At 35.6% G+C, this 25351-nt stretch overlaps 1 protein-coding gene across 1 annotated transcript in view; it reads left to right on the forward strand.

The window, feature by feature from the left end:
- The window catches only part of SP4 (Sp4 transcription factor), a 77900-nt gene extending 63586 nt beyond the window's left edge, over positions 1-14314 (forward strand). The window contains exon 6 of the mRNA XM_041728201.1: positions 10866-14314. Within this exon, the coding sequence (XP_041584135.1) occupies positions 10866-11113 (248 nt within the window). The 3' untranslated portion in view covers positions 11114-14314. The remainder of the gene's footprint in view (positions 1-10865) is intronic.
- The last annotated feature ends 11037 nt before the right edge of the window (positions 14315-25351 follow it).

The following is a 25351-nucleotide window of genomic DNA, read 5'->3' on the forward strand; positions in this document are numbered from 1 at the left end:
AAAATTAGTTTTCTTTGAAAAAATAAAATTGGTGAGTCTTTAGCTAGACTGACAAAGAAAATTTATCAATGCCCGGAATGGAAGAGGAGAGCCCCTATAGACAATATAATAATAGAGGAATGCTGTGAATAATTCTATACTCTGAATTAGAGAACTTAGATGAAATGGACCAACTCCTTAAGAGACACAAATGACCAATACTTGCTCAAGAAGAAATAGATAACATGAATAGTACCATATCTATTAAAGAAATTGAGTTTTAGGGAAAACTTTTGACAAAGAAAAATCCTAGGTTCAGATGGTTTTATTGAAAAATTCTGTATTAAGTAATAAATGATACTAGTTCTGTACAATCTTTTTTAGAGACTAAATGAGGGAACACTTCGTAACTATTTTATGAGGCCTTCATTACCATGATGCCAAAGCCAGACAAAGACATTACTGGGGGGAAAAAAAGCAGACCAGTAGCCTCATAAATACAAATGTCAGAATCCTCAACAAAATATCAAACCAAGTCCAGTAATATATTAAAAGAATAATGTATCATGACTCAGGAATGAAAGGCTGAGTGAACATTTTAAAGTCAATTAGTTGAAATAATTTACCATATTAACAGAAGGGGGAAAAAATCACATGATTACTTAAATATATATACAAAAAGTATTTGGTAATATCTGCATTCAGTTTGATACAAATTCTCAGCATACTAAGAATTTAAGGTTATATCCTTAAGTAGAGGACATTTATAAAAAATTATATATATATATATATTTTTTAAGATTTTATTTATTCATGAGAGACAGAGAGGCAGAGACCTAGGCAGATGGAAAAGCAGGCTCCTCACAGAGAGCCCGATGCAGGACTCGATCCCAGAACCCTGGAATCACGCCTTGAGCCAAAGGTAGACACTCAAACACTGAGCCACTTGGGCGTCCCTGTAAGAAAGCTATAGTTAATATCATACTTACAGATGAAGGACCTAATACTTATATATAAAATCAGGAATGAGGAAAAGGTATCTGATTTTTTTTTTTAAGTTGGCATGGAGCCCATTACAGGCCTTGAACTCACAACCCTGAGATCAAGACCTGAGCTGAGATCTAAAGTTGGACACTTAACCGGCTGAGCCACTCAGGTGCCCCAAGATGGCTGATTTTTATCACTCTCTTCACTAGTACTAGAAGTCCTACCTAGTGCAATAAGCAGGAAAAAAAAACCCACACAGATTCTAATAAAATAAGTGTCTTTATTTGCAGACAACAATAAGTGTCTATTTAGATATACCTTGGCATCTACAAAAAAGCTGTTTGTACTAATAAGTGTGTTTGGCAAGATTGCAAGATACAAGGTTAATATACCCACTATTTGCTTCGACATGGATGGAACGAACTGGAGGGTATTAGGCTGAGTGAAATAACTCAATCGGAGAAGGACAAACATTATATGGTCTCATTCATTTGGGGAATATAAAAAATAGTGAAAGGGAATAAAGGGGAAAGGAGAAAAAATAAGTGGAAAATATCAGAAAGGGAGACAGAACATGAAAGACTCCTAACTCTGGGAAACGAACAAGGGGTGGTGGAAGGGGAGGTGGGCAGGGGGTGGGGGTGACTGGGTAATGGGCACTTGATGGATGAGCACTGGGTGTTACTCTATGTGCTGGCAAATTGAACACCAATAAAAAATAAATTTATATGAAAAATATATATATGATGAATTGTCTTAATTACATACTAGCAATGAACAACTAGATACAAGTAGCTTAATAGTGTCATTTTTAATAGGGTGAAAAGAATAAAATACTTTGTTGTAAGTCTAACAAAATATATGCAAGATACCTATATTGAAAACTAAACATTGATGAAAGAATTAAAGATGATTTATTCATGTAGACATATACAATTTAGTGGATTCCATGGCCCATATTGTTTTGATATCAGTTCTCCATATATATATATATGCAGATTCAGTGCATTCCTTCTTAAAATTGCAGGAGTATTTTGTAGATCTTAACAAGTTGATTCTAAAAATTATATGAAAGGCAAAACAATTAGGATAGTCAAAACAGTTTTTAGAAAACAAAGTTAGCTGATTGACATTAAATGATTTTAAATTTTCTTATAAAGCTACAGTATTTCAATGCTGTGAGGTTTTGGTGAAAAAGAAGGACACATAGATAAGACCAAAAAGAGAATTCAGAAATTGACCCACACACATATTATGCAACAATAATTCTATGGAGAAAGAACAGTCTTCAAGAAATGGTTTGACCATTTGTCAGAATTGACCAGCCACATGTAGAAAAACAACAGAGTACTGCCTCCAACAGAGAGTAATGAATTATTAATACAACCTCAATGATGAAATTCAGATGCTTTGTGTTAAGTGAGCGATCCCACCATCAAAAGACTACCTATTGTATGATTTCACTTATATATGACATAATATGGAAATTAAAAACTCCAGAGATAGAGAACAGATTATTGTTTTCTAGGGCATAAGGGAGAAAAGAACCCAACTATAAGGAGGCATCCTGAAGAATTTTTGGAAGTGATACCAACTTCCATATTTTTATTTTGAAGATGACTAAGTGATTTAATACATTTGTCAAAATTCATAGAGCCGTATACCAAAAAAGAGTGATTTTACTCTGTATAAATGAAAACATAAGGTTTTGAAGTGGGAGACAAACTCCTCTTTGAGAAATTGTAACGTAAAAAGGGAGAGATTATGATTCTTCTTTTTCTTCTTCTTCTCTCTCTCTTTTTAAAAATCGAAAACCATTTTCTTTTCAGCCTCATACATATGCCTCAGTATCTAACATACAGCACTTCTCTTAACTCTTCCAAGGATAATAGGATTTATAGCTAGAGGAACTCGTAAAAATGATTTCATGCAACCCTATCGTTTTATAAATAAGGACTAAACTTAAGTCTTATGAGGTTGATTTCTTTACTAAGGCCCAAACTTCATTCCTTGAGCCAAGTTAAGTGATTATTGATGAGTAAGAAGGAGCCATGGGAACAGTAGAGTAAACAAACTCAGACAGGCAGCAACAGCCACAACTAATATTTCTGAGTCCTTTCAGTGCCCAGGGAGTTTTCTAAATGCTTTTTTTTTTTTCATTCATTTTCTCTTTTAATCCTTTGACCAGTAACATAAAATAGGTATCTCTGTTATTCCTAGTTAAAAATGAAGAAACAGAATTGAAGAGAGAAGTTGCCCAAAATTACATGGCTAGTAAGTAAGTGGAGCAGAGTCAAAATTTTTAGCCTGAACTAAAATCCCAATTCTTACAAAAAAAAGAAAGTATCATATGTCAGGACCTGCAGGCAGGCAGTTCAGTGTTTGGAATGATAATATTTATGACAGTAGATTTTTTTTAATGGTAGACAGAGATTGGTTATCATAGTATGTTATACACTATTTAATTTTGTTTTTCCCACAGCCTTAGGAAATGAGGAACCACTAAAAGTTTTCAGCAGTTAATCAGATGGTCATCTTTTTATTTTAGACATTTGGTATTTGTAGGGAGAAGAGACTTATATGGAATAATTTTGAGACCACTTAGTGAAGACGATAGGGATTGTTGACAAGATCTTAACTAGAACCAAATTTGTAAGAATATGTGAGGCCAGATCAAAAATTAATAGTGTAAAAAAATTGACAGGACTTGGTGATTATTAAATGTGAGAAAAGAGATAATAGTGATCACTGCTACCAGTTAAAAAGAGGCTTATTGGAGAAGGATAAGTATATTGTAGAATTGTCTACCTCCCTTCAATTCTGTTTTCTCATAGTTTGTTTTGGGGCTCTGTTCTTAGGTGCATATATATTTATAGTAGCTATATCTTCTTGAGGGAGTGAGTCTTTTATCATTATAAAGGATTCTTGTCAGTAGTAACTATTTTTATCACGTTGCTGCATTATTAATATAATTATTTCAGCTCTCTTTTGCATGATACATCTTTTTTCCATCCTTTTACTTTTAGCCTATGCATGTTTGAGTTTAAAGTGAGCCTCTGGGATCCCTCGGTGGCTCAGCAGTTTGGCACCTGCCTTGGGTCCAGGGCAAGATCCTGGAGTCCCGGGATCGAGTCCTGCGTCGGGCTCCTGGCATGGGGCCTGCTTCTCCCTCTGCCTGTGTCTCTGCCCCTCTCTCTGTCTCTCTCTGTCTCTCGTGAATAAATAAATAAAATCTTAAAAAAATAAATAAATGAAGTGAGCCTCTTTTAGCATATAGTTGGACCATGTTTTTCTTTAGTTCATTCTGGCAACCTCTGCCTTTTAATCAGAACCTTTAATACTTTCACAAGTGATACAATTACTGATGAGGACTTCTGTCATTTTGGTATTTGTTTTCTACATGTCTTTTGTCTTTTTTGTTCTTGTATTCCTCTATTATTAGTATTTGGTATTAAATATTCCTTGTGTGTTATTTTTTAATACCCTTGTCATTTCTCTATATAGTATTAATATATTTTCTTAGTGCCCACCTGCTTTTAGGATTACAATTCACATTTTAAAATAATCAAGCTGCAAATCTGCTAGCAATACATTCTTCAGTTTTTATTAACCTGGGAATGTGAGTTTTTCCTCCTCTCTTTTAAATATTTATTTATGTATGTATATGACAGAGAGAGCAAGCTCAGGGTTTAGGGGCAGAAGGAGAGAGAGAGAGACAACAGAGAGAGCAAGCTCAGGGTTTAGGGGCAGAAGGAAAGAGAGAGAGACGGCAGCCCCGGTGGTGCAGTGGTTTAGCTCCGCCTACAGCCTGGGGTGTGGTCCTGGAGACCTGGGACCCAGTCCCAGTCCCACGTCGGGCTTCCTGCGTGGAGCCTGCTTCTCCCTCTGCCAGTGTTTCTGCCCCTCCCTCCCTCCGCCCCCCCCCCATGAATAAATAAATAAAATCTTTTAAATAAATAAATAAATAAGCATTTGTAATAAAATTGACCAAATGATTTCTATATTCAAATGAATAATTGCTGAAGGAGGAAATGAAGTTATTCATTATGTAAATTGATGTCCCTATAAAGTCAGTCTCAAATGTCAGCTCATCAATCAGAATAGCATTTGGATTCCTATTTGTTTTTGGTCAGATTCTTCATTATTTTAATAATTATCCAAATCTTACTGGGGCATCTGACTGGGTCTGTTTGGTGGAGTGTGAGACTTTTGATTTCAGAGTTGTGAGTTCGAGCCTTGTGTTGGGCAGAGATGACTTAAAAATATTTAAGTCTTATTTCCATTGTCTTTCCCACTCAGCCTCTCTTTACTCGTAATTCTTCTACCTCAAGAAAATTTAAGTCACATGATTTCTCTGAAATTATTATAGATCCCCCCTTTTAATTTACTTTTATCCCCAAGTAATGATAGAATTGAGGGTGCTCATGAAGAGATTTGTTTAGATACTTTAGGCTGGGTAGGTTAAAAAAAAAAAATGTGTCTAAGAGGGACTGTTAAGTTGAATGTATTGGAGGAGAGAGTTGAAGGGATCCAAAAAGCCTCCCAGTTTGAATAACTAGGCTTCTTAGAACAAATCAAAAAAATTACATCTTTAATGTAGATTATAAAAGTTGTGCAGAGCTATATACTATATACTAAAAAATTGTATATAGTTGACCCTTGAATAGCACAGGTTTGAACTATATGGGTCCACTTATATGTAGATTTTTTTTTAAATACCCTAAAGTACTGCAAGTGCATTTTCTCTTCCTTACGATTTTCTTAGTAATGTTTTCCTTTCTTTACTTTATTGTTAGGATACAATATATAATTAACACAAAATATGTTCGTGCTATTGGTAAGGCTTCCAGTCAGTATTTATAGGCCTTTATCAGTAGCTAAGTTTTGGGGTAGTGAAAAGTTATGTACAAATTTTCAACTTGTAGATATAGGGGGTCAGTGTTTCTAACCCCTTGTTCAAAGATCAACTGTATATGCTACCTGTGAATATTTGGTGAAAGTAATTCATGAGCTAAGGGGTATGTTTTTTTACCTAGTTATAACAAATGCCAGACATTTAAAAGAATCTAGTGGGTTGAATTGTGTGTCTTAGAGATGTTCAAATCCTAATCCTTGATGAATGTGACTTTATTTGGAAATAAGTTTTTTGCAGATTAAATAAAGATGAAGTCATACCATGTACCTAAGATTTAGGACCTAGCGGGCGTAAATAAACTGGTATCTTTGTAAGAAGGGAGAAGATGCAGAGACACGGGGAAAGGCTGCGTGAAGACAGAGGCAGAGATTAGAGAGAGACAGCTACAAGGCAATAAAGGCCAAGGATTGCTAGAAGTCACTAAAGCTAGGATGAGGCATGGAAAAATTCTTCTCTAGAGTCTTTGGTGGGAGCATTGCTTTACTGACACCTTCATTTTGGACATCTAACCATCCAGAACTGTGAGAGACATCAATATCTATCATTTGAAGCCACTCAGGTTGTGTTATTTTCTTACAAAAGCCTGGGGAAACCAATACAGTCACTTAGTTCCTGAAATTAATTTTAATTTGTAAATTTTAATTTATAAATATTAATATTAAAAATTAATTTTAGTCTATATGTTACCATTACAAACAGAAATAACATTAATTCGTAAAGTATGTTTTATACATTGTATTAGCTTAGATTTGAGGCAGCATGTTGAAAACCAGATTACAGGCAGAACTATGACAGCGAAATAGTTGGCTCTTGATGGTACTTCAAATAAATTAAACTTAAAAGATCTGGTTTATTGCATTCATTCAAACCTGTGATTCCATTGAAAATCTCAGCTTTTTCTTTTCTTTTTTTTTTTTTTTAAGATTTTATTTATTTGAGAGAGAGCACAAACAGGGGAAGGGGCACAGGGGCAGGGAGAAGCAGGCTCCCCACTGAGCAGAGAGCCTGACATGGGGCTTGATCCCAGGATCCTGAGATCATGACCTAAGCTAAAGGCAGTTGCTTAACTGACTGAGCCACCCAGGTACCCCTCAGCAGCTTTTTTTGAGAAAAATTACTGTTAGGAATATTACATTAGGAAGTAATCTAATGTAGTTTCTAAATATGAATTTTCTACTTAAGTCCTCTTGTAAAAGACTACTATATTTTAACAATCATGTAATATAACATGGCATTCTCTAAATAACCTAGGTCAAAGAAGCATTTTTTTTTTTTAAGATTTATTTATTTTAGAGAGAGAGCATGAGTGGAGCATGAGTGGAAGGGACAGAGGAAGAGGGAAGAGAGAATCTCAAGCAGACTCCACGCTGAGCACAGAGTCCGACTTGGGGCTCAATCTTAGGACCCTGAGATCACGACTTGAGCCAAAACCAAGTCAGATGCTTAAATCGTCGCACCACCCAGGTGCCCCAAGCAATTCTTTCTTTCTGTACTCAGTTTATTAAACCAGAATTGTTTGGGTTATGTTCTTGATATTTTCTTATAGAACTAAAATTTGGGAATGATCCTAGATCACCTTTGGATACTTGTAATGAAGATACTTCACAGATTTTGAATCCTATAGTAGATCAGCTATCATTTATTTCCTTATTAGGCCTTAATTTTTTCAAGATTATAACTTATGTAACTCTTAGTTTTCTATTGCTGCCATAACAAACCGTCTCAAATTTAACAGTGTAAAAGAACACGTTTTTGTTTTTTTTTTTATGTCACAATTTCTTTAAGTCAGAAATCTGAGTAGGTTTGGGCTTGGGTCCTCCACTTAGCATCTCATAAAGTCAAAAATCAAGGTGTTATCTGGGCTCTTTCAGCTGGAAGCTGCTGTTGGCTTCTGGAGGCTGTCCACATTCTTTGTCATATTCTCCATGTGGTACCCTCCACCAATAGCAAGTCAAGTCCCTTCCACTTCTAATGTTTCTGATTTTTCCTATTGCAACTCTGACTCCAGCTGAAAAAAACTCAGCTTTTAAGATCTCGTGTGATTAGATTGGGCCCACTCAAATAAGTCAGAATAATCTTTCTGTACTAACCCCTGTAATAGTTATATCATCCCTTCTGCCATCTAATAAAACATTCACAAATTCCAAGGATTAAGTCATAGACATCTTTGGAGGCCATTTCTGCTTATTATAAGTAATTAAGTAATTAATTATAATACCAAGTTATAAATAATAAGTAATTAATACCAAGTTGCAGTAATTTGTTGCACTAATCATAAAAGTAATAAACTCAAGAATAATTATAAAATATTTAAGACAATTATAAATATAAGGAAGAGACACTGTATTATATTAGTACCAGAACTCTGACCTCCTTGAGATAAAGTATATTGATAACATTTGCTAACAGTAAGAAATTTAGAAATTGTCTGCCACTACAGAAAACACACTTCTTTGTGGAAAGGAGTAGCAAACTGAAATGTCATTTCCCTAATGTTAAATTGTGCAACATAATTTATTAAACTTGAGATTCTAGCCAACTTTTATTACTTAAAATTAATTGACACCCACACCAGTTAGAAGTAGACAGACTAAAAGGTCCACATACAAACCATGTCACCATGATATCCCATGTAGTTTGCCACTATAGTAGCTGGGACTTGAATTTATTTCTCAGTTGATATTAAGAGCTCCACGTGATTGCAAATGACTGTCTCAAAATAATAGAACTTCTTAAAGTGTCAGTCTCTTCTTGTTCATTTTTGTATCACTAGTGCCTGGCACATTATAGATGTTGCACAGATATTTGTTCAAAATGATTGAGTTCATGAACATTACAGCTTAGCAAAGACTAAACAGCTGCTATGTACAGCTTGATCCAGCCAGTTGAGTCAGTACTTACTAAATGATCTTGTGTCTTCAAGCAAGACACAAGATCCACCTGATCAGGTGATCCACCTGATTTCTTTCTATTCTTGGCCATTGTTGCTATAAAAGAATGGAGGTCTCTAATTGCACTTTGATGATTAGCATAAAAAGCCCAAACCAGAATTACAGTGCCTTGAATCCTGCTGTGATATTAATAAGTTGTATGATTCCCAAGAAGATTAATTAATTTCTGATCCTCAGCTTACTCATTTATAAGATGAAAAATGTAAAATAAGATCTTTAAGATTTTTTCCAGCTTTAAAATTTGTAAGCTGTGAATTTTTCTTTTAAAATAAAATGAGAGACTTGAAGGTAGAATTCAAGATTGATCTTAACCTAAAAACTGCATTTAATCATGTTTTGCCCTTGTCTAAGTATCAGTGTTCAGAAAATCCAAATTTTTTTTGAGAATTTCGTCTAAACCATGTATTTATCCTTTCATCTAATTTTCCAAGACTGAAAGAGAAAAGTTCAGTGAATTACTGTCAGTGTAATTTTTTTTAAAATAAAAGCAAACACAAAGAGGGAAGATTATCTGATATAGAGCAAGTTGAGCCTATAGATTTTCTACTGATAAGTTAAAAGTAGAGCTAAGTAAAGAAGTCAGCCAAACTGAATTTTCTTAGGATTCAAATTCTAGTATCAGACTTGGAAAACATTTCTTTCCCCTAACAATTTTTAGAGGGAAAGACTAAAGCAAATAGTTGATCCATGGTAAACATGATGTTATACCACTTCACCAAATTTTTGTTCACTACACTCATGACACACACAAGTGAAATGCGTTTTTTCTCTTTATTTTTTCTTCAAATATTTTATTTATTCATTCATGAGAGACACAGAGAGAGGCAGAGACCTAGGCAGAAGGAGAAGCAGGCTTCCCTGCAGGGAGCCTGTGTGGGACTTGATTCCAGGACCCTGGGATCACGACCTGAGCCAAAGGTAGACGCTCAACCACTGAGCCACCCAGGGGTCCTACATTTTTCTCTTTAGTTAACATCTAGTTTTTATTCCAAAACAGAGAAGTAGTTAGTTCCTCTCAACTGTCTTACGTCTTGAGGAGAGCATATTTAAGATCACTTTGTATGCAAGAACCTAACAGCCTTACTCTGTAAGACCTCAAAACTCAATTAAATTCTAAATGGAGTATTTGCCTGACTCTCATTTTTGCCTTATGAAGAAACTCAGTACACTATTAAATTATTAACTGGCTTTATTTTAAGTAGTTCTAAGATAGTTTATGTATCTCGGCATTATAATTAAAACGGAGACAGTTTTTAAGGAAGAGTAGACATAAGCCTTGAACATTATATATTATACCTGAAAGAGTTTTTTGAGATTATCTGTTAGAAATCCTTATTTCGTAGATGGGTAAACAGAGTAGTTATTGAATTTGCTCCAGCTCTACTTCTAGGCCTTAGTAGAATCAGGACATTAACTCAGGTCATTGATTGCCAATCACATGCTCTTTCTCCTATACAGCCCTGCTTGTTTGATAGCATTTTATTTTAATTTTTATTTAAAGATTCATTTATGGGATCCCTGGGTGGCGCAGCGGTTTGGCGCCTGCCTTTGGCCCGGGGCGCGATCCTGGAGACCCGGGATCGAATCCCACATCGGGCTCCCGGTGCATGGAGCCTGCTTCTCCCTCTGCCTGTGTCTCTGCTTCTCTCTCTCTCACTGTGTGCCTATCATAAATAAATAAAATTTAAAAAAAAATAAAAAAAAATAAAAAAAATAAAGATTCATTTATTTGAGAGAGTGTGGTCAGGGGAGGGGGGGGGAGAGAGAGAAGCTTAAACAGACTCCAACACGCTGCTTGATCTCATGACCCTGAAATCATGATCTGAGCTGAAACCAAGAGTGGACACTTAACCGACTGCACCACCCAGGCACCTCTTGTTTGATGGCATTTTAAAATAAAAACAGGAAAAAACTATTTTGCAATTAGTCAGAAATTAAACAAAAGTACAGTATGATCAAAAGAGAAATTATTTAAAATTATAATTTCATTTAAATAAAATGTGTATGACTTCATTTACTATTTTTTTGTTCAGGTGAAAAGAGATTTGAATGCCCAGAATGTTCCAAAAGGTTTATGCGGAGTGATCACCTCTCCAAACATGTCAAAACGCACCAGAATAAGAAAGGTGGTGGGACAGCTCTTGCCATTGTTACCTCGGGAGAACTGGACTCATCTGTTACAGAGGTGCTTGGCTCTCCAAGAATTGTCACAGTTGCAGCCATTTCTCAAGATTCAAACCCAGCAACTCCCAATGTTTCAACCAACATGGAAGAATTCTGAAAAGTTATTTATAACAGAGACCTCTAGTGCTGCACTTAAGTTTACACACCTTTGAAAATCTGGAAATGGGCTGGTCGAGTGGATTAGAGTAGGAAATCATGTTTTCATTCTTGGCTTCTTTAAGTATTCCAAGATTTTGGGTCAACACGTGAAGTGTCGAATTTTTAAAAATACAAAAATCAAACTGATGTACTGGAAACAGAAAAGTATTTCCTCCATACTATAAGTTGTAGTTACTTGGAAATAAATCACATAATCCTTAATCTGAATCTTCCCCCTCTCTTAACATCATGTGTTAACCTGTTTAAAAAGACAGACCTCAGTAGTTTGCAGGCTGGACCTTAATTAATTAGACTTGTTTTCTTTGGAAGTACTTTGTTATAAATTCAGTCAGTAATAATTTTATGTAGTTTTTTTTTTTTTTTTCCTATAGCACAGAAAACAGATAGTTAATTGATGATAGGGATAATACTTTATTTCCTTAGCTTGTTTTTGGAAAATCAACTGAAAATAGTTTTGGCCGTCTTTTCTAAATGTTAGAAAATCTTCAACAGTTGAATTAGGTAAGTTCCAAAAAAGTAATCTGAGATGCAGCTCAGATCTTTATTACCACTACATTATAGTAGTGTGTATGCAGACAATCAGTGAAGTCCAATTACTTTCTCCATTTGGAGACACAAGAGGAACTTAGAGCTAAACTTTAGGTTAAATTTTAGATTGAAACCTTAGGAAAATACTGGGGTGGGGAGGGTGTTAAAACAAAACTCATAATAGCTTCAGAAAAATAAAATGAGGCAACTTAACATGTAAAGTTTTGAAGTTAGGATTTGATTATATTCCTAACCCTAGGTTGAACCACAAAATTCATTTTAAATGTTTATATTGGAAATATTTGCATAGAGTATAAATCATTCTGTAGTTTCATATTCTGTAAATATGAGTTATGTTGACAATGTGCAGAATTCTTTATGCTTTGACTTGGTAGCCAAAGAAGGAATTATCACACCTTTTTTTTAAGGCCGGCAGAAAGTTATTTTAACTACATTACAATTTCTGTTTTCCTCTCTACTAAAATTTAGCCAATCTCATTTATTTCTAGTACTGTGTTAGAAGGCTGGTTACGAATTTATAACATAGAAATGTCTTTATGTTATGCCAATAACTGAATTTTCCCTAAAAAGACAGCCTAACAGATTTATAATAATGTGATATTATGAAGCAGGTTATTTTTTAAAAATCAGAATGATTTTCAAATAAGTGACTAAAGGAAACCATTGTATTTTATTGTTTATGCAAGGGTCTTATAGGAAAGATGGCCAAAAAGTCTTGAAAAAAAAATTTGGATTATACCAACAGCTTAAGTATTTATTTAGTAAGATATTTCTTACTTTAAAAATGTACTTATGTGAAAACATAATGGAATTGGAATTGACCATTTGAAAACTAAAATTTTTCACTGCCTGGTTTATTAACATTATTCGTTTGGGGACCGTTTAAATAAAGGTACGTGTTTTCTTGTGCATTCTCTATTTTATTTCAGGAAAAGTACTACTCTTGCGAATTCTCTTCCAAAATTGTGATGTTTCTTGTATTTTTGATGAAGGAGAAATACTGTAATGATCACTGTTTACACTATGTACACTTTAGGCCAGCCCTTTGTAGCGTTATATAAAACTGAAGGTCTTTTGTGCTTTCAGTTTGTATAAAAAAGCTTTGAGATTAAAGGAAAAAAAAATTTTTACACTGTGGTTATAAATTTCAAGTTTCTTAAAGCTTTTGTAGACTTGTAACAAAGTCTTTAAATTTTAGTTGGATTTTGTAAATTGTTTTGTATATTTTATTTAATGTACTCTTAACAACTGATGTATCTGGCTTTAAAACATCAGAATCAGTTTGTTGTTTTGTTTGGTACAGAGGAGCATTTGGTAGTGTTAATTTTAATTTTATTATATAGGAGCTGAAACATCAAATATATATTTTATCATTATGCTACACAATCAGTGCTATAAATTTTTTTATGCAAAGAAACTTTCCTAATGTTTGAATCATGTTTCCTCAAAGTGACACTTTTTGTTGTTGTTAATACCAAGTATGAGCTCTCTGCACCATTATTCCATGAACCAGTTTTAATGCATACCTGGGTATGATCATCAGAAATGGAAGTTGTTTTTAATCAACAATGAGGCCTATTATAAATTTAACAAACGGAATCTGGATAGCTTTATGGCATATAAAATACATTAATTTGTGTTAGCAGGTGCACATTTCACCACTGAAATTAGAAATATTTTGACAGTCTGTTCTGCATACCATTCTGAATCCACTTTTCTGTCTTATAAGAATCGTAAATTTCAATGTCCTTTATTTGACTCAGTGGGATATAGCTGTTATAAGTAATAGGGCACAGATGTGCAGTAGAGTCATATTTAATGGCATTTCACTGTTCATTCCCTTTGCCACCGTTATAAAACTTTTCTTTATTGTAATTATCAGTGCAAAGCTATGTATTTATCATGGTAGAACTCCAGTGTTAGAATAGTTTTTTCTTACAGTATACTTTCTTTGGTTAGGTTTGTGTATGTGTTGCTGATTACATTAGAACTTGATGTTAAGTCATTATTTATCACACTCTCATGAGAGCAGTAATAAAAGTGTGTAATCTAGGAGAAAAAGTTAATTTGTCAAACTTAGATAAGCATGATGTTTAGGTCCTATTTTTCAATTTTATAACTGTTTTATTGCAACAATATTTGTATTTAAGTCTTCATTTTAATGCCTTGTGGTGTTTTTTTATGCATGTCACTAAGTTGTCATCCCACATAAATTGATGTGCAGCATAGGGTATTAAATCTACATAATGATTTTAAAACAGAAATAGTTGATGGTAAAATGTAAATGTTTTGCAAAAATTCCTTATAAAAAGTTTTGTAGTAACATTTCACTTGTAAATTTTTTTTTGTAAAAAAAAAAAAAGAAAGAAAATGAAAAAAAAAAAAGATGATTCCAGAAAAAACCTGTTTCCCATATCCTAGAATTTAGACAATTATTCTGCCAGCAAAGCCTCTGGGGCTGTAATTGACATTTTTACAGTGCTGATTTGTATAAAATTTGTTTTTTTGTGGATTTGGAAATAAAATCATGTACAAGTTGTTGCCTGCAATAACAATTGCAAGTAACTATTAAAAATTCCCTTGAGTTTAACATGTTTCTTCATTTAATTATGTATACTATAAAGCAGCAATAAATTATTTGAAGTATCAACCTTCTTATCACAATGAACACTGGCAAGTAAATGCTTCTCACTAGAAAACGTATTGGCAACTCTTCATAATTCCTGGTATTAAGATCTGGTCACCATTTCTCTGAACATACTGCCAAAGAACACCAATGCAGATTTCATGTTAATTTGTAGCCATTGCTCTAGACATTTATGGAAATTAAAATTTGATTTAGGGACATTTTTTACTTAAATATTTTTAAGCAATAAATGTTGGGAAATTGTAGGAAGAGCTAAAAACGAAAACATAATTAAAATATTATTTAAGCTCACAGAAACACTAAGAAGCAGAGTGTGCCACATAAATGCCACAAAATCTGTAAGCAAAAGCTGTTGTCTTTTCCTCCGGGGAGAGCCCAGCAAATCTCATGAAGAACCTTACTCACATAATGAATATGTTATTGTAACAACTTCAGTTATCAGATTTCCAAGCCCAGGCCAGATTAGATGATACAGTAAAGTGAGGGGCAGGGGATATTAGGCAACAGGGGAAGTACACTGACCCGCTGACAGAAGACTCTCCATAAAGAGTCTTTTTACGTCTGTGGTAATGGGAGCTAAAGAGTGTGGGGATAGATTGTCTTGTACAGGAAAGCCCTAAGGTAAAAGTATGTGTATGTCACACTGTGGTTTAGGGTAATGTGTTCATAACAATGACCAAACCAAGAAACCGTTAAATGTATGCTATTCTTCCAAACAAAACCAGCAAGAGAATTTTCAAAAAATTTGTATCAAAATGAAAGATGATAGAATTAACAGAAAAATTCGTGTTTGGAAGCCTCAGGATGATACCACATAAAAGATGATAATGAAATTAGAAAATAAAGATTTTGTCCTCTTATTTTTACTTTTAGTATGATAGTACTAGCTTGATTCTTGAGACTTCTAGGAACAACCACGTCTAGGAACAAGACTGGATGGAAGAAAAAAATGATACTTTTTACATTTTCCTAGATTGTGGACATGAAACCATTGATATAAGCTGGGAAGGTTGAAGCAGTGCTAAGAGCAAGACTGTAATATAATGTGGTGTGGTTCACAGTGCTGTTGGTAAGGATGACCACAAGTCAAAAAAAATATCATTTGTTTAGTATTTCTATTTAAAAGTTCAGATGCTTAAGGGGTTCAGAGAAGGTATGTGCAAGAAATGCAAACTAGTTTATTCAATACATCTGAATTGTGTTAACTGTATTTATTGCCAGGCAATAATATCTGTTTAATATACACACAACCAACTTGTAATTGTGTAGCAGGATTTTTAAGGTATGTGTTTTCATTCTTTTCAGATTTACTAATTAGCATCTTTGGCTGTGTTCCTCCTAGAAGCAGGTGGCAATGAAATAATTTATTTTTGGATACCTGCAAGTAATCTCAAGTACAAATAGGAGGAGAGCAGAAGAGAGGAAAGAAGATAGATCTTGTAAACTTCTATTTTGTCTAAGGTAATTGTTTGGATAGTGCTTGGATAATTTCTCCTGGAAGAAAAAACGTTCCAATTAGGTTCCTAGATTTCAGAATTTTAATAATAATCCCAAGTGGTCATGTATTAAAAAAAAAAAAAAAAAGTGCTGCTTGTAGTACTTTGGCCCAGAAAAGCAATTTATGTATGCATGTACGTAATAAGGTTTTAAATTAGCAGTACATGTGTTAGACCATACTGACATAAAAATCCGTTCTCCTTAAAAAAAGTATTTTTACAATAAATCATGTATCACTATTTTGTCCACAATTAAGCACAGATACTGAAGACTTACATACATTGTACATTGCCTAGTGAAGTCACCCAGGAAAATTGGATGACAGTCCAGCCAAATTTTCATATAAGCTTATATCTGAAATATTCCATAAAATCAAAATACCATAATAAAGAATTTTATTCAGGGAAACAGTAGCTGCATTTCCCCCAATTAACAATACTCCCCTTGCATAGCTGGCACTGTTTAAATTTTTGTTCAATGTAAACATAACCCATAGGGGTTTTTTGTTACCTCTATACTTTTTTTCAAGATTTATATATTAGAGATTGAGCAGGGGTTGGGGGGGCAGAGGGAGGGAGAGAGAAATTTAAGTGGACTCCACACTGTGCAGGGAATCCGACCTGGGGCTCGATCCCACCACCCTGAGGAGATGACCTGAGTGGAAACCAGGAGTCAGATGCTTAAATGTGCCACCCAGATGCCCCAATGTTCCCTATATTTTAATAAAAAGTACATTTATATAGATAATGTATATGCTATGTATAATATTACAGATACATACAACATTTGCATTGGATAAGAAGTTAAAATTTCAAAATACAACTTTTTAAAGATGCTTAAAGGAAAAAAGTAAGAAATTACAGATAGGCCTAAACATACATGGACTAAAATACTATATGAAAATTTGTACCGACAGTTGCCATGAAACTACCTTGTTACATAACTCCCTCTCCATCAGTTTCTGGACACTAATTTGCTATAGGACTTGACAATAGCAAAAGCTAATAGGTTAAATTTTTTTGAGTCTCCACTCCATGAACCTACTGTTTACTTTGTGCCAGGCATTAATCTGGAAGGCAGAGAGACCAGGAACAACAAGAAGACCTCTTGCTGTTCTCACAGAGGTCACACATATTACAGAGTGGTAAGGGCGAGGGAGGGCAAGCAGAGTACTGGTGATGAGGAGTGCCAAGGCTGCAGTTGTAATGAGGGTGATGTCTGAGCAAAACTTGGAGTAAAGGGCGAACCTTGCAAATTGGCACCTGAGGAGCAGTTGGGAGAAGAGGACTCCAGCAAGAGGGATGAGACCTGAGATTGGACTATGGCTGAAGCACGGCAGTCCAGAGGGGGCAAAAGACAACAGGAGAGAGAGAAGACACAGCAGTACAGCAACACCCTGCAGGACCTGTATGCTTTGCCACTGGAGTGTCGAGGCCTGTTGACAATGAAGTAGGCGGATTTCCCAGTGCTAGCACAGTCCTGTGATCCAGAGATCACCAACTGAGAGCCAGAGGGGTGTGGGCTTCATTCCTGGTTGGGCCGCTTACTAGCCACACAACCTTGGGCATATTAACCTTTCTGCATCCTCTTTTCCTCCTTTGCACTATGCCTCACAGGTCTGTTTTGAGGATCAAATAAGATAAATAAGATAAGCTCCTGATACAAGAGTGTTCGATTGAAGTTACCGTTAATTATGAATTAATCCAAACGGTAAGGGGAGAGGCATGGAATACTGCTCATTTGGACCAATGCTGAAAAGCTTTGAAAGTGGACACAAATACATTGAAAAGTTAATTCTCAATGTCCCATAAAGGGAAAAGAGGGCAAAATTCCGTAGGAATTTCTTGGTTTAATTGTATATTTCTCTCAAACTATGTGCTTATGATGGAGTTTGGGTTGCTCTGTTTCAGAATTAGAGGATAGTTATGTTTCCCAGTGTAAAAATTAAAGCTTCAAGTCATTTTTTTTCATAACTTTAAGATTTATTTGAGATAAAAAGCAAGCAGAGAGAGAGGCAGAGAGAGGCTAGGCTCCCTGCTGAGCACAGAGCCTGATGGGCTCAATCCCAGGACTCTCAGACTGTGACCTGAGCTGAAATTAAGAGTTGATGCCTCTAGTTTTTACCTAATTTTAAAATGTTAATTCCAAATACAATTTGCCTACCTCAAGGTGATAGCAGACAACCAGATAAACAAACCAATTAGTGAAAAAAACAGCTGCCCACTTATTTGATAACCTTTTTTGTGGACATGTATGGGAAATGTTTTGTATTTAAAACATTCTCTATTAAATAGACAAAATGAATCTGAGCTTACAGGGCAAAAGTACTCCTGTGTTTTCAGCTCCCTGCCAAATTATAGCCACGAAAAGAAAATGTGCCATTTGGTGTCCAAACGGCTTTCTTATCATAGACAACCACCTTTCAAACTTGATTCAGAAAAAGAATAATAGATTGCTCCACATTTATGAGCTCCAAGCTACTTTGACTTAGCTGTTCAGATTCTTTGTGGAATAAGATAGGATGTAAGTAAATAAATTGTCCAAACTGGCTTAGTGTCCTGCCAGGCTCAGGAGCACCTCAAGCTAGTTCCCACTCTCCACTTTCAGCCACCTTATCCTTTTACTTGGCTTCAGATACTGTCCTTTATTCTGACTTACCCCTTTCATTCCCAAGCTGACTTTTGAAGATACTTTTTCCAGTCGGTCAGTACATTATTGAGCGCCTTTTGTATGCCAAGTTCAGGCACAAAGGATGCTATTCCTCTTTCCTGCATTAACCCTGTCTCCTTGGATCCATACCTCAGCAAGATTCCCAGAGCTACAATCCAAGGTACCGGCAGGCCAGCCGGTGGGAGTGTGGGAGTGTGGGAGTGTGTTAAAACAGCCTGCATCTACAGGGAGGAGCCAAGGCTCAAATCATGTTGGGCCAAGTTAAGATGAACAGGTTTCAAGTCAGAGTAGGCCAAGAAGTCAGATCCTGGGAGCAAAGATCAGACAAAAGCAAATCACAGGGAAGAGGAGGAAATGGGACATAAGCAGTTGTCTCAGTCACACATCCGTCTTTGAATCATGCATTTCTAGATGGTTGGCTTGGCTCAAGTTGTGTTATTTATTATTTTGCTATGAAATGTGGTTTAATAACTATTTTATTGATAGTATTATTTTTGAGATGTGGGAGCCATAATAAAGGTTACATCTTCTGCTGGTAAAATCGTTCCTAGCTTGTATTATTTTATGCTAGAATTAAATATGTCAGTAATTCATGGTGCTATGTAAAGGGCATCATAGCTTCCAAGAGTTTGGTCCCACTAACAAGTCTGAAAACACTATAGAGGAAAAATTTAAAGGCAAGCAATAAGCTAACTGGAAAAAAGATTCCAACTCAGTTCAGGAAATTGTAAATGGTTACAACTTTAACTTAACTGTTTGACATCTTTGAAGCTCTCTTTGTGTCAGCTTATTCTTTGTCAAATTTATATATGTATATATGAAATGTGTGTGTGTGCATGCATGTTTGGTGAAGCATCATGTCTATTTCTAAATACAGTTCATAAGTCAGAAGTAAGTTTATAAGTTACTGTGGTTTTTATTATAGTTGCTTCTTCTCACTTTCTATAATTATGTGGACAAAAAGATTGTGAGAAAAATAAGCCCTATTCTGATGGTAATATATAACCTTATTTTAATTCTCATTTTTTTAAAAAGACTTTATTCATGAGAGACATACAGAGAACCAGAGGCATAGGCCAAGGGAGAAACAGGCTCCCCCTGGGGAGCCTGATGCAGGACTCGATCCCAGGACCCTGGGATCACAACCTGAGCCAAAGGCAGATGCTCAACCACTGAGCCACCCAGGTGCCTCTAATTCTCATTTTTATGGAATAAATCATGACTAGAATGGAGTTTTGGAACCTATGGAAAGAGCCTCTCTTCTTCATATGTTTTCTTGTTTGCTTTGTTTTTCAGAACAGTGGGGATGTCGATTTGTATTAAAAGTCTTTGTAAGTATGTCCACCAAGTCCTTTATTTTACTTTTATTCTTGCATGAAATTGTAAATGTAAACTTTGACATAAAAGAAGGAAAAGGGGGCACCTGGCTGGCTCAGTCATTGGAGTATGCAACTCTTAATCTTACCGTTGTGGGTTCAAGCCCCACATTGGATGTAGAGATTACTTAGGGATAAAATCTATTAAAGGGAGGGAGGAAGGAAAAACGCCAAACCTACCTAAAGAATTTTATTAAATTGATCATTTTGCAGGCATAAATAGACTTTCTATATTTTTAGGAGAAGCATTACCTTGTTTATAAAATGTTTTCTTTTTTTTTTTTTAAAGATTATTTATTTATTTATGATAGACAGAGAGAGAGAGAGAGAGAGGCAGAGACACAGGAGGAGGGAGAAGCAGGCTCCATACTGGGAGCCCGACGTGGGACTCCAGGATAGCGCCCTCGGCCAAAGACAGGGGCTAAACCGCTGAGCCACCCAGGGATCCCCATAAAATGTTTTTAAAATATTAATTTTGGGGCGTCTGGGCTCAGTCGGGTAAGCATCTGCCTTCAGCTCAAGTAATGGTCCCAGGGTCCTGGGATTGAGCCCTACATCAGACTCCCTGCTTGGCGGAGAGCCTACTTCTCCCTCTCCTGCACCTCTTGCTTCTGCACTGTCTTCTCTGTCAAATAAATAAAAACCTTTTAAAAATGTTAATTTTCTTTAAAATATCCTTATTTGAATCCATGATCTTAAAAGAATTACTGGTATAAGAAAAGGAAAAAAGAGCTGATAATTATCAAAGAATATATTCAAATAAAATATTTTCAATTTATAACAGTGCATTCTACAAGAAATACTGGTTGGATTTATGACTTAAATACCTATGTCTCTTACTTAGAAAAATATAAGATTTTTTTAAATTTGATTTTTAAAAAATATTTATTTATTTATGATAGACATAGAGAGAGAGAGAGGCAGAGACACAGTAGGAGGGAGAAGCAGGCTCTATGCTGGGAGCCCAACGTGGGACTTGATTGCAGGACTCCAGGACTGCACCCTGGGCCAAAGGCAGGTGCTAAACCGCTGAGCCACCCAGGGATCCCCAAGATGTTTTTTAACTCTGGCTTTGTTCAGAATACTTCCAGAATAATTGGAAGTAACCTTCCTGCTTTAATTTTTTGTAGCTGAGCTCATGAATCCAGAGGATAGTGCTTTGTTTTCAGGAACCTACAATACCCAATAAAAAATCAGACATGTTTAAATATCAAACTAACAGTTACTCTGTGACACGTTTAGCTCATTCCCCTTAAATATACAAAAATTAATTATTGGTTCTCATTATCATAGATATAGGTGTGATAGTCAAAGTACTTATAACAGCACAGTTTGCATCAGTCAGAAAAGATGCTAGGCATAGTAGTAGAGAAAAAGTTCCAAGGTACTGCCACGTAGTACTGTTTCTATTGCTGGATCCTGGGGAGGTCATGGGATGGTAGGAGAGCAATCAGGAGCCATAGTGCCTATATGCTTCTTAGTATGGAATTATCTTAATATCATAATAACCATTGTGGCTATACAGCGGAATACAGGCCCTAGACAGCACGTTTTTACTCCAAACTTTCAATATATGGGTAGTAAAACCCAGTCCTGAAATTATGTTTTTAATTGTTGGATTTATGAAAAAGCTCAAGCAGTTACATAAGCATTTTACTAGGGCATATAAAAATCAAAAATGCAAGTGGAAAAGTCATTTCACTTAAAAATAGGACTGATTTAAAATTTTTCTGTAATTGTGTGAGATAGTTTCTGAGGATTATGATGACTTAATAATTTAAAAAAGCAAATCAGAGAAAGGGTTTGTTTCATCAACAAAGGTGATTGCTTCTTTTTTTTTTTTTTTAAGATGATTGCTTCCTAAACTTTATTTTTAAAAGCCTATTAACTGTATTTGCTGAATCTGAGACACAATTGATTGTTTTATATATATATATATATATATATGTATATATATATATATATATATATAAATTAATTTATATATGGCAAAAAAAAACACCTGCCAATAACAGTACAGCACAAGGCTTTAATATTACTTAGAAATTTTATTTTACATTTAGGAAAGAACTCTTATTTAGACAGATATTTTCTCATATATCACTCCTGTACATATGTTAGGAATCTGGATGAGGGGCTCCTGGCAGGTTCAGTCTGTGGAGCGTGTGACTCTCGTTCTCAGGGTTATAAGTTCGAGCCCCATTTTCGGTGTAAAAATGACTTTAAAAAATAAAATCTTTAAAAAAAAAAGGAATGTAAATAATCCAAATGAAAGTTAGTTAGTTCATATGCAGTGACTTACTTTTCAATCATGTTTGTGCCCAACAGTGGTAGTTTTAAAACTATGTCCATGAATTATTTGATACTCCTTCCTTCCTTTGATACTCTGTAAGTGGAGCCTGATTCCCTCCTCTTGAGTGTGGGCTGGGCTTTGTGACTTGCTTCCAATGAACAGAATAAAGTGGCAATGACAGTGTGGGACTTCCAAGACTAGGATGTAGAAAGTCACTGTGGCTTCCTTCTTAGTTGTTCTCTTGGATTACTCACTTCAGAGGAAACCAGCTCCCATGTTGTAAGCAGCCCTGTGGAGAGGCCCACATGGTAACTGAGACCTCTGGACAACCACCACCTAAGTGAGCTTGAAGTGGGCCTTCCAGGCCAGTCAAGCATTCAGATGACTGTCACCTCAGGTGCCATCTTTACTACAACCTCATGAGAAACTCTGAGCCACAGCACCCTAAAGGGGGGTGTTTAGCCACAGCTAAACCCCTTTCAGATTCTTGACCAACAGGAACTGGTGAGTCAACAAATGAATGTTGTTTCAAGCTGCTACATTTGTGGAGTTGTTTTGCAGCAATAGATAATTAATAAACCAGAAGTCATGAATAGTCAACCAATATTATTTTCTATGACATTAACAGCATTCATAATGCAACATTTCATAAAAGAATGCTTGACTTTTATCTCCAGGAATTTCTTAGCAATCTTTGCTGCAGATGTGTATGGTAGGAGCACTAATAACAGCCATGGTTCTTGGCAGACCACAAATAGAACACACACCCCAACTTCAGAGATGTGAAAAAATGTGCACCATAGAATTGATGAAATATACTTTCAGCTGTGTTTGTGATTTCTCTTCTGTTCTCATCTGCCCTCTTTCTTCTCGAAGTCCTTGATCTTGCCAATGGCAATTTTATTGACCATTTCGGGACAAAAGTACTGAGGTTCATGAGGGGAGGATAGCTGCATTTGCACCATTGTTTACATGGGAAACAAAGGGCTTGGACAACTGAGAAAGAGTCTGCTAGTGTGAACTGAAAGAACATTTTATAAACTTTAACCTCTCCCAGCCCACGCAGCCCTTGAGAGAGTCACAGAGGATGCCCTATTTGTAAGGGGCTGGCATTGCTGGGAAAGTGGTGGGTTTTTTTGGTGCTGGGCATTATAAAAGGGTGTGCTCATCCTTGGAGATTTGAGAATATTCTAGTTTTATGAGGAGTTCTATATCCTGGAACAATTCACTACCAATCTATTAGGAATATAAATACATATTTAGGGAGAATAGCAAACAGTGCTTACTGGTTCAGAAAGAAACCTTAGCAACATTACAATGGGTATATCAGCAATGTAAGTATGAAAGGAAAAATATTTATCTGACCTAAGCACACTGCTCTCCTCCTTAAATCTCTCTCCACTAAATAGGACATCTTATATGAGAGGGCTTTGCCAACTGTTGAATGCTAAACTTGAGCCTGAGACTTAATTCCAAACACGTCTGCTGCCTCCACGCTGGGAGGGATCACTAATCTTCATTTAATTCCCACCTGTGCATGATGCTGAGTACTTCCCTCGGGCTTTCTCCTCATTGCTGATTTCAAGGAAAGGTTTAACAAATAGGAATAGAAATAATAATGTTTAATATGATTTAGAAGACATTCAGAAATAATTGTGTTTATACCCTCTACAACTTAACTGCCTCTCATATTCTTTTGATGAATTTATTTAATTTCTGAATCGTCTTTCTCCTCTGGAACAAGTGCTTTAAAAATAAAGCTGCTTTCTTGTTCTGATCACCTATAATTTAATCTCTTTTTACAGATTTACTTTTTTCTTCTTCCTTCAGAGACTTTTGACGTTTTCCCTGACTAGAATTTCTCAGGAAACAGAAGTCCTCCCTTTGCTGGCATTTTTTTCAAAGGGTTTATTTCAAGTCAACAAATATTTGAACAATAGTAGTGCTAAAAGGTCTATGCTAGATGCTGTAGGGGATAAAATAAAATTAATAAATGGCCAAGTCTCTGATGGTTCCTGCCCTCAAAGGGCTTAGGTGCTAATAAGAAAAAAATAAGAAAACTCCATAGATAACTATAATGTCAAGAGGGGCGCATGACACTTGTACAGGAAGAGATTACACCAAGTAGTGGGTGAGGATTTCCTGTCCTGAGAGTCTTGTGGTTATGTTTGCTTTCTTGCTTGCTTTTGTCAGTCATTGCCAGTACAACTAAGTATTTTCTAAGTATTATGAAATTATTCTTTCTGCAAATCTTTTAATTTTCTACTGTATTTCTGCCTTTAACTCTTAAACTCATGCTTATTTTCTGGAAGGATTTTTTTTTTTTAAATCAAATCAAACAGTGGTAAGAAAAAAATAACTATTGTTTTCTATCTACTTTGAATGATCTTGACCTTATGAGTTGACATTCCTGTCTGATTTGCATATGTATCTTCACTGGCATGTCACTCTTCTGGATACCCATGTTATGTATCTTAGGGGCTGAGAGAGCAGCTTCCTATTATAGTTGTCTTTCACCAACTTGTTCTAATGGCATCATATCTCTGGAAATCCAGATAACTGAATTCTTCAAATTGCATGGTTTTCACAGTTTTACCATTTTTCTTTTTCTCCTTTCAAAATCTTAAGATGGCCTCCATCAAGGACTTCTCCAAGAATAAATTCCCTTAAATGTTTAGCTACACTTAAAAAAAACAGTGATAGTCTTTTTTAAAAAAGAATTTATTTATTTTATTCATGAGAGACACAGAGAGAGAAGCAGAGACACAGGCAGAGGGAGAAGCAGGCTCCCCACAGGGAGCCCAATGTGAGACTCTGGGGATTCCAGGACCACGACCTGAGCTAAAAGCAGACATTCAACCACTGAGCCACCCAGGCATCCCCCCAAAAATGATAGTCTTTGTAATTCATGGGCAATTATGTTAACACAAGGTGGTATTTCCTGTGATATTTTATGTTATTAATGACATCTGAGAAAAAAAAAACACCTTCAATATCTCTCTTGGTTAACTACTAAATTGAGGCTTATTTTTCCCTTTTTTCTCACTAACAGAACCCAGATTTTCTCAGACTCCTGCTAGTGGTTATATCCTTAAGAGGAGGTTAGAGTTGGGTCTTAATTAGCTAAACTAACCAAGGAGTTCT

Source organism: Vulpes lagopus, chromosome 13 (genome assembly GCF_018345385.1).
Source record: "Vulpes lagopus strain Blue_001 chromosome 13, ASM1834538v1, whole genome shotgun sequence".
Taxonomy (NCBI): Eukaryota; Metazoa; Chordata; class Mammalia; order Carnivora; family Canidae; genus Vulpes; species Vulpes lagopus.